At 38.6% G+C, this 9,215-nt stretch overlaps 2 protein-coding genes across 3 annotated transcripts in view; both read left to right on the forward strand.

The window, feature by feature from the left end:
- LOC107550930 (protein FAM107B-like) overlaps nt 1-3,074 on the forward strand; it is a 3,280-nt gene extending 206 nt beyond the window's left edge. The window contains exons 2-5 of one of the 2 annotated variants that reach the window (XM_016232378.1): nt 377-627; nt 721-823; nt 2,170-2,326; nt 2,670-3,074. In XM_016232378.1, coding sequence (XP_016087864.1) covers nt 435-627; nt 721-823; nt 2,170-2,326; nt 2,670-2,786 — 570 coding nt within the window. In that variant the 5' untranslated portion in view covers nt 377-434 and the 3' untranslated portion in view covers nt 2,787-3,074. The remainder of the gene's footprint in view (nt 1-376; nt 628-720; nt 824-2,169; nt 2,327-2,669) is intronic. The other variant, XM_016232379.1, reaches the window with a different exon arrangement.
- A 412-nt stretch (nt 3,075-3,486) lies between these two features.
- On the forward strand, nt 3,487-8,311 carry renbp (renin binding protein). Its single transcript, XM_016232381.1, has 11 exons — nt 3,487-3,704; nt 4,344-4,449; nt 4,754-4,829; nt 4,980-5,055; nt 5,599-5,777; nt 6,028-6,252; nt 6,385-6,466; nt 6,664-6,839; nt 7,388-7,519; nt 7,607-7,694; nt 7,948-8,311. The coding sequence occupies exons 2-11, from the start codon at nt 4,349-4,351 to the stop codon at nt 8,022-8,024; spliced, it is 1,212 nt and encodes a 403-aa protein (XP_016087867.1). The 5' UTR covers nt 3,487-3,704; nt 4,344-4,348; the 3' UTR covers nt 8,025-8,311.
- The last annotated feature ends 904 nt before the right edge of the window (nt 8,312-9,215 follow it).

Genomic DNA, 9,215 nt, shown 5'->3' on the forward strand with positions numbered 1-9,215 from the left:
TTTTTTTATCATGTTACCATTTGCTGGTTTTAACATATACAGTTCAACGTCAACATCAAAAGTTTAGGTTCGGTAAGATTTAAAAAAAATAATAATGTTAAGAAGTCTTACCAAGCTATACTTCTTTGATCAAAAATACAGCAAAGACAGTAATATTATGAAATACTTTTACAATTTGAAAACAGTTTAGTTCTTTTTTTTAAATGTTAAAATGTAATATATTACTTTGATGGCAACGTTGAATTTTCAGCATCATTACTCCAGTCTTCAGTGTCACATGACATTTGACCAGCTGATAAATTATAGATCCCCACTTAGGTGAAACTCACCCCTCTTGTCACTCTCTTTGCTTTCATTGACGATCCCAAACGCACAGTTTCCCAGCATGCAGCAGGAGCTTTGGCTGAGGGCTCTTCTTGATACCTGTGTGTGCAATGAGATCGGCCGCTGCAAAAACACTCCCGACTAGACCGTCCGAACAAGAGCTCAGAAATGCCTTATCCAACAGCCTCGCAGGACACAACCACGTCTCCAACTCCAGCAGACCAGCAGCAGCACAGGCCAGAACAAAGATGTCCACAGACACTTTTAATTGTAGTTCTTTGCATCATCATGGCGATAAACGAGGTGCGTTGTCCTGGTGTTTTTCACAGACAGTGACATGAGAAGTGTGTCTTGTAGAATTTTGCAGAATTAACTTTTGTGTCTATGAAAATGCAGATAAATGTGATATTGCAGAGGGCCCCTGGAACCTGAACAACCCGGTGAAAGCCTCGAGGAGCCATCAGGAGCTTCACAAGGAGCTGTTACTGGCCCACAAAAAGTAAGATCACCATAAAATGCTCCAAATCAGATACTGTCATGGAGACTTTAATAAATCGCTGAGCTTATTAATGAAATATTAATGATGCCTCGTTCTCTCTCTCTCTCTCTCTCTCTCGCTGGTCTTTTGTGTCAGGCAGTCATGTGTGGACACACAGGCTGCAATAGTACACCCTCTGGTATTATCAGGCCACACTGTGGCAGACATTGTAATGATAGGCCTGCTGACACTACTGAAAAACAGTAGTTCGGTCAGTTTGGCAGAGAAATATGGGCTCAAAAATTACAGTTAAATCTCATGATATCTATGAAGCCCCTTAGTCCCCTGGTGATGGGTTAAAAAAAGATAAGAAAGATGTTTTTTATATAAAACTTTTACATTCCACTGTAAACATTGTGTTGGAAGTAATACTAGGTTGAAAGAAAAAGTGTATTTCATGCTTTTGTGGGCAAGCAGAAAGTTTCTTAGAGGAATGCAAAAGCATTGAAATGTAATTTATTCCCCCGAGAAAATACTTAAATCGTTCCCTCGCAAAACTTTTGCATTCTGTTGCAGTCTTTTGCATTCACCCTAGAAACTTCACATTCCCAAAATGCAAAAGTTTTGTGTTTCCCTAAAAAACGTCACATTTCATTGCAAAACTTTAGCATTTTGATACAAAACTTTTACATTCCCCTGAGAAACATTCCCTCTTAAAACATTTGTGATGGAAATAATACAACGTGGGAGGAAACATTATTTTAATGTTTTTGTGAGGGGAACGCAAAAGATTTGCAAGAGGGGCTCCATACCATACAATGTCATAATACAAAAACACAAGAAAAATTATTTTAGCTTTTCCTTAAATTTTTTTATAAAATGTCATTTTTAAGTTTTTGGATAGAAGTGTTCGCTAAACGCAAAAAATGCAAATGTAAATTTTACCTAGATACATTATCACCAGTTATTTTGCTGTATATTTGGAAGATTTTCCCCCCTAGTAGGATCAATATTCCTATCAATCTATCTGATTTTATGCATAGTTATTGGTCCATAGTTGTTTGATAGGAATGTGGTTCCTGGACAAAAAAGCGTAGCACTGGATTTTCTCCTTAAGGATATTAAGTACAGTTCTTCTATTACTTTTACATGCAGTGTTGTTGATGTTAATTAAAACAAACTATTAAAATTGTTTTCGTTAATTTAAGTAAAGTTGAAATAAAATAAAATATTAATATTACATGAAAAACTTTAAAATGAAAACTAAAATAAAAAGCTAATTCAAAACTATTACAGCATATAAAAATGCTTGCATAGCACTGGTCAAATGTTACTTTTATATGTGTTGTTTGTGCTTGGGCCTTTGGGCGGGACAGAGGGCTGGTGGTGTGCTGTAAGCCGGAGCTTCAGGTGGTTCTGGAGAAGAGGAAGACAGAGCAGACCCAGAGAGAGGAGGGAGAGCAGAGCAGGGGTCCTCTGGAGCAGGTGCTGCTCGAGCGCCAGAGCAAACATCAGGAGATGATGGTCAGAAGTGTGTGTGTGTGCTGAAAACAACTAATCGAACACAAATGCTGTGAACAACAATTGTGTAATGTGTAGTATTGATTTTTTTTTTCACATTGCTCTTGTATGTTCCTTAATTCTTGACCATGTTACCTCTAGTTTCCAGCATACTTGCTACTTTTCAAAAAAAAAAATCTGTGTTATCATAATAAATTAATATGCATGAACTGTGCTTTCACGATCTTTAATGTAATTTTGTTTACCACCTGTTTCAATACCTGTAGTAACTGGTGGAATCTCGTTACCACGGTCAAATTTAAGGTTAAGATTGAAGTGTTTAGTGATTTGTCTTGTTGCTTCTCAGAAGGAGAAGGAGGAGGAGCAGAGGCTATGTGAGGAGGTCCAGCTCTTGGAGTTCGTCCGAGTGAGACAGAACCTGAGGAAAGTCCACACAGCTCTACAGAAGAACCTCCACTCCTGAATCTGACTCAACGCGTGCTTCATTTGCAAACACAGTACACAGTGTGTCATCATATTCATTATTTGTTATTAAACTTTTTCACAGTCTGTTGCAGTACATTGCATTGTGTTCTATAATAATTAAATAATGTTAAAAAACACACCCATGGTGATCTTAAAATACCATTAGCTATTATAATAACTACAATTACTGACAGGCCCTAGTACTGTAAAACTATACAAAATCTGCTGAAATCATTCTGTCATTTTGTTTAACTTTTTTGTTGAGAGTGGAGGCCAGTTTTATTGTAAAACCTGAAAGGTCATTAAATAAAAAACACAATTCTACCATGGCACTTGTTCGACTACAGTGTTTTCATTTTTATTAGTAGTAAAAATAATAACGGGGTAAAGAGCTACTGTGGCGAATGTTTAATGTGTAGTAAGTATTTCTAATGTCAGTATTGTACGTTTTGTCCTATTGTAACAAATCAAACCATATCGAACTATTTATACAACTTAAACAACTTGCTTTAATGTCAGTCTACCTGCATTTGCAGTAAAACGGTTCCATCGTGTAAAGGCGCTCTGTTTGCGCAGAAATCAAACAGCAGCAGTGCTTGCGAAACTAAAGCGTGCTGCGCAAGTGCAGCGCTTCCGTGAGCCCACTAAACACGCCCTCGCCTGTCCTCCCGCGCTGTGATTGGATGAGCAGGGACAGCAGCTGGCGAATGAGCTCAGGAAAGCGGAATAAACGGGAGCAGCTGGCTGGATGTTGGTCATATGATGCGCCGTCTTTCACTGTCTCTGCAAAAACTGAGGAAGAGTCGATTTATAAGCGCTTTTAATTTCACTGTCACTAAAAAGAAGATAGTTTAAAAAACAGTCACGTATAGTAGGCTATAGAAGGAGGGGTTTAATTCTTCCTCTGGAAAAACAGGTAAGTGAATATGAAGTGTTTTGCGAGCAGGGGAATGCCAAGGGACGCTAGTTTTGACATGAGTATTGTTTTTCTTGTAACGTTGTGTTGTTCCACTGGCACGCAATATGCAGAGTTCTAATAACTAATAAGTAACTTCTTGTAGAGAGTCAGCAAACACACCTTCAGAGTTGCCTTTACCTCTAAAAGCTTTTAGTTCGTTCAAGCAGATAATGTTAATGAAGCAGTAAGCAAAAGCTTGTGTTTAATAAATCACCTGAACGGCTGACAGTGGTTGCTATTGAAAAAAATGCTTTTCTGATTGGTTAAGATACTGTCACAGTTTTCATGAATAAAAAGCATATAGAAAACACACTGCTTCACGTACTTGGATGCTTATTTAGGAGAGTTTAACAAGACTTAAACTGAATTCATCTTTGCATTGCTGAGTTATTGATTATGCAAACATTTTAGGTGTATGATACACAGCTGACAGAGATATAAAGTTGGACAAACACTGATTCACTGACAAAGATCAAGGGTCAGTTTTTAACATCACAGGATCACTACTGCAAGACCCCCACATGTTCAAACTGTATTATGTCCTACTATAAAACAGCCATCATGTATGACCCTAAACCATCACTTTTTTATTTTAAGGAACAATGACTGCAGCACTGCTGGAACAGTATCGAGAGAGAATCCGGACTGAACTGGACAGAGTCGTGGATTTCTGGCTAAAATATTCCCATGACCAGGAACACGGGTGAAATGATTCATATTTTAATACATGGCTTTAGAAGAATTTCCTTATAGGCCTAATTCTTTAAATATCTAACTGGATGCTAAAATATTTGTATTCTGTAACCCTGAATGGTTAACAAACTTAAATGCTGAAACATTGAAATTGCCCTCAGCACTGAACCCTGAGGGACACCCATCATTCAAAGAGTTTTCAAAAGACATACTTTGCTGAGTTATGTGTTTAAGTTAATTTAACAATTAATTGATTTAACATGTGGATTAAATATAATGCCCCTGTTAAATGTTTTTCATTTTATTGACTTTAGTGGTTTTTTTAACTGCCTTGGAAAAGATGGGAAGGTCTATGATGAGCTGAAATATGTGTGGTTACAAGGGAGACAGGTTAGTTTTCTTCCATTTTAGTGTTTATTTTCAAGTTCTTTCTATTCATATATTAATCATAAGCTGACTATTTTTTTGTATTAAATTATTTAATTTTTTTCTATAAAAGCTGTGTTAAATTGAGTGTCTGATGTCTGACATATCCACTAGGTCTGGATGTACAGCAGGCTGTATCGTACAATGGAAAGATTTCACAGACCTGAGATTCTTGAGGCTGCTAAATCAGGTTTGGGATTCAGTTTCTCAGTTGCTTTTTCCATCCATCCGTTTGAGTAATGACTGCTGAAAATCCAGCTTTATCACAGGAATAAATTATAGTTAAAAATAGAAAAGTTTTTATATTGTAATAATATTTCACAATATTATTGTTTTGACTGTATTTCTGACCAAATAAATGCAGCATTGGCGAGCCGAGAGAGAGATTTATATGCAGAAACTGGATCTGCAGAAATTACATGTTCATAAAAATTGCTTTTTTTTTTTTGTTTTGTAGTACTGCCCTAAAAAAAATCTAATGCATGAAACACGTTGACACATACAGTAATTCATAAGTCAAAATAATTGAATTTCCCCAAATGACCCTGTTCAAAAGTTAACATGCATACGTGCATCTTGACTTTTACTTTCAAAAGCAAGTACTTCTGTACTTTTACTTAAGTAAAAATCTGTCTCTACAACTTTTACTTGTAATGGAGTAATATTTGACCAGCAGTATCTGTACTTTCACTCAAGTAATGGAGTTGAGTACTTTGTCCGCCTCTGCTTTCAGGTGCTGCATTTCTGCAAAAGTTTGCTCGAGTTCAGGCCTCCAGCGGCCCGGGGAAATGTGCCTTCTGCCTGACGAGAGATGGGCGAACAGTGAAGGTTCAAAGGACGATATTCAGCGAGTGTTTTTATGTGATGGCCATGGATGAGCTGTCCAGGATTACACAAGACAAAGAGATGCAGGTAAAACTATTAGTCAGCATCTCACCTAGAACTTAAAATGGATTAAATAATAATGACATAACGCATACAGAATTGTCTCTGCCAGTCATGCTTTATACATGTTTTATTAAAAACTGAGCAGCTTTCAGTGACTTATAGCTTATGCATTTAAATGTTTTCTCACCTCTGATTTATGTTGAAATAACTTTTATATCTTTAGTTTATTTCATATATCTCATGTCAGGTTTTGTTTTGTCCGTGTTCTCCACAGGCAGATGCTGAGAGCATGATGGACCGGTTGATATTCTGGGTTCAGACTGATTCGTCAGATCTTGGTCGTCCTCAACTTCCTGGTGATCTGCCAGTCAACAGCATGGCAGTTCCCATGATGCTCCTGTGCCTAGTAGATCAGCTGACAGAGGGTAGAACTGATGTTGCTGAAAAGTACAAAGACCTGAGCGGATGGTGTGTGGAACGGATACTGCAGCACATACAGGTGAGCCAACATTAAACAAGCTTCAGTGCTGTGACACTAAGCCTAAAATGTGCCTATAATGTATCAATGAAAAAAAATTCTGAGATGAAGAAAATGCCAAATGATACATTAAACTAAATTCTTTCATCTCAGAGAGATGGAAAAGCCATTTTGGAAAATGTCACATTGAATGGAAAGGAACTTCCTGGCTGTCAAGGGCGGTTGCAGAACCCTGGTAAAAGAGCATTTCAGAATACAACAGGATCAATGACTTCTTGATTACAATATGAATGAAGCCTCCTCATGAATTCTCTAATCAGTTTGTTAGCTTGTTTATGTGCATCTTATAAAGAGGCTTGGAATAAATCCAACCTCACTGGCACTTTCCTCATAAATTCAGCATCTGTTACTATCAGTGGCGTCTCTCTCTAGGTCACGCTCTGGAGGCTGGCTGGTTCTTGCTGCAGTACGCGCTGAAAAAAGGAGACGTGCAGCTGCAGGAGACAGCAGTGGATAAGTTCATGGAGATCCCCTTCCACACCGGATGGGACAAACAACATGGCGGCCTTTTCTACTTCCTGGATGTAGACGGTCATTGTCCGACTCAGGTCAGATTATATCCATAATTCAATGTCAAATTTGACGTAGGCGAGAACAAGCCAACAGTCGGCCATCACTGAGCGTCTGTTCCACACCATAGGCACTAATCAGATCCTGTCTGTAGCTTTTTGGCTGATTCAACGCGTGTTCAGAGAAAAATCACTCTGATTGGCTGTTCAGCTTTAGTAAACCAGTGCACGAGAAGAAAAAAAACTAAGGTGCTGAAAGTGTGCAACAATGAGTTCCAATATGTCAATAATTTCATGACATGGCTGCCTAGAATGGACAAAGTGACCCACCATGATTTCTATTCAAAATTGTAAACAGGCACTGCGTTGTGTAAAGTTCATATATCCAGTCTTAGTTTTTGGTTCCCTTTTTGAATAATGAATACAGATTACTGCCCCCTGCTGGTATGGAGAGTTATTTCCTCTCAGACCAAGTTAAGTGGAAATGCACCTTCTGACTTTTAATATTTTGGTTTTCAGCCAAAGCTTTTTTTTGTGGTTCAGCTCTTGCGCTTTAATTGTGACATGTTTTAATGTATGTCTTACAGTTAGAGTGGAATATGAAGTTGTGGTGGCCTCACTGTGAAGCTCTGATTGCTTACCTGATGGCTTACAGTCACATCGGAGAGCCTGTGCTACTGGACCGGTTCAAGCAGATCTACGACTACACCTTCACACATGTAAGAGATGTTTCAGAGACATTTCATTTGGAGTAAGGCTCTTTCAGTATAATCACAAGTTCAGATCCATCATGTACTCTTCTCAAGTTTGCTGATGAGGAACATGGCGAATGGTTTGGATATCTGAGTCGTCAGGGAGAACTTGTGCTGGATTTCAAAGGAGGACCCTTCAAAGGTGAGTAGCTATGAAGAAAATGCTTTCAATCACTGTCAAACGTGGTTCACGCTCACCTTCTGTAGATTTTTGTTGTGATTATTCATATTCAAAAATAATACCTTTTTTGAGCAGCAGAGCATCTTTCAGACCCAATTAATAAGCTACACTACCATTCAAAAGTTTGGGGTCAACGATTTTCATAATATTGTGAATATAACATTGTTTTCTAATATATTTGAACACATTTTAAAATTCTCCAACATTTGTCCAGGGTTCTTCCATGTTCCTCGCTGTCTCTACATGTGTGAGAAGCTTCTGGACGGTCTTCTTGAGAGGCAGGATTCTTGAACTTGCACAGACAATTTTGCACTTTATGACCCAGATATGACTGGAAAGTGTAACTGACATTTTTGTAACTGATCAGTTTGCATAAAAATGCAATTATAACATTTTAATCAGTTTTAACTATTCTAATTGGGTCTTTATTACTGTTACGTTTATATTATGGGTTCACATTAATTTTTAAGCCATTCATCCGACATTTAAATGAAAGGGACCACAGTTTTGTTTTGATTTAATTATTTCTAGCCATGGCCAGTACTATGTTCGCTAGCTGATTGTCTTGCAAAATGTTTTCGTGAGTTAAGAGTCAGCCACACCTACCTAAAACGGCTCGTTCTAACACGGCCCCACGTCTACGTCACTATGTGGGAAGATTTGCATAACACCGCCCAAATGTACACGCAAAGAAAGAAGGCCTAATTTTTATTCTAGTATTGTTGTTGCCGCCGCCATGTCGTGAAGGCACTGTGTGTTTCGTTGTGAAAGTGAAACTACTTTGTTTGGTCTTCCAAAAGAGGACAATATCTGCTTCGTCATGCCTGGAGCTGATCTGTGCTGGTCGCTGAGGAAATACTTCAACTTCACGCTGTGGATCGCCGGATCGGCTTTCACCGTGGACGAAGCGGAGTCCAGCCCGGGGTCGTCACATGTGGTTGCTCACTCAAGCTGGCCTCCGCTCACTCTAGCCCGCTGTGCGTTTTCATTGTGAAAGCGAAACTACTTTGTTTGGCCTTCCAAAAGAGGACACGACTAGAAAACAGTGGTTAAGACGTATTTACAACACTGTTCCAGAACAGTTCAACCCAAATATTCAGGTGTGCGCAGCGCATTTTATTGAGGACTGTTTCCTGATCCTGGTAGAGTAGACTACAATGCCGGCTGTTCTGACTCTCAGACCGCAAGTACGTTTTTTATATTTAAAAAATTTGACACTGACGATTCAAACGCGAGTTTTGAGCAGAGTAGAGTAGGGCTTGTTGTTTGTCATTTCTCCGATCACAAATGCAGACATGGTTTTATATTTACACGGCACGATGCAACGTAACGTGTAAAAAGACAGTATAAGTCATTATAATCCGTAATTATGTCCTCACTGGATGCAACAAATGCCTCGTTTATAATGGGTTTTAATGTTTTTGAATCATCGCTCCGGCTGGACAGGGCAGCATAGTGGAGAAACAATAATGTACATTATGT

The sequence above is a fragment of the Sinocyclocheilus grahami genome, unplaced genomic scaffold, assembly GCF_001515645.1.
Source record: "Sinocyclocheilus grahami isolate Dianchi unplaced genomic scaffold, SAMN03320097.WGS_v1.1 scaffold410.1, whole genome shotgun sequence".
NCBI classification, from domain to species: domain Eukaryota; kingdom Metazoa; phylum Chordata; class Actinopteri; order Cypriniformes; family Cyprinidae; genus Sinocyclocheilus; species Sinocyclocheilus grahami.

Bases quoted from the DNA above. Each gene is read 5' to 3' on its own strand.
- renbp (XM_016232381.1), top strand. From the start codon at position 4,349: ATGACTGCAGCACTGCTGGAACAGTATCGAGAGAGAATCCGGACTGAA. The intron at 4,450-4,753 runs GTGAAATGATTC...TATTGACTTTAG, and splicing joins TCCCATGACCAGGAACACGG to TGGTTTTTTTAACTGCCTTG. The intron at 6,467-6,663 runs GTAAAAGAGCAT...GTCTCTCTCTAG, and splicing joins AGGGCGGTTGCAGAACCCTG to GTCACGCTCTGGAGGCTGGC.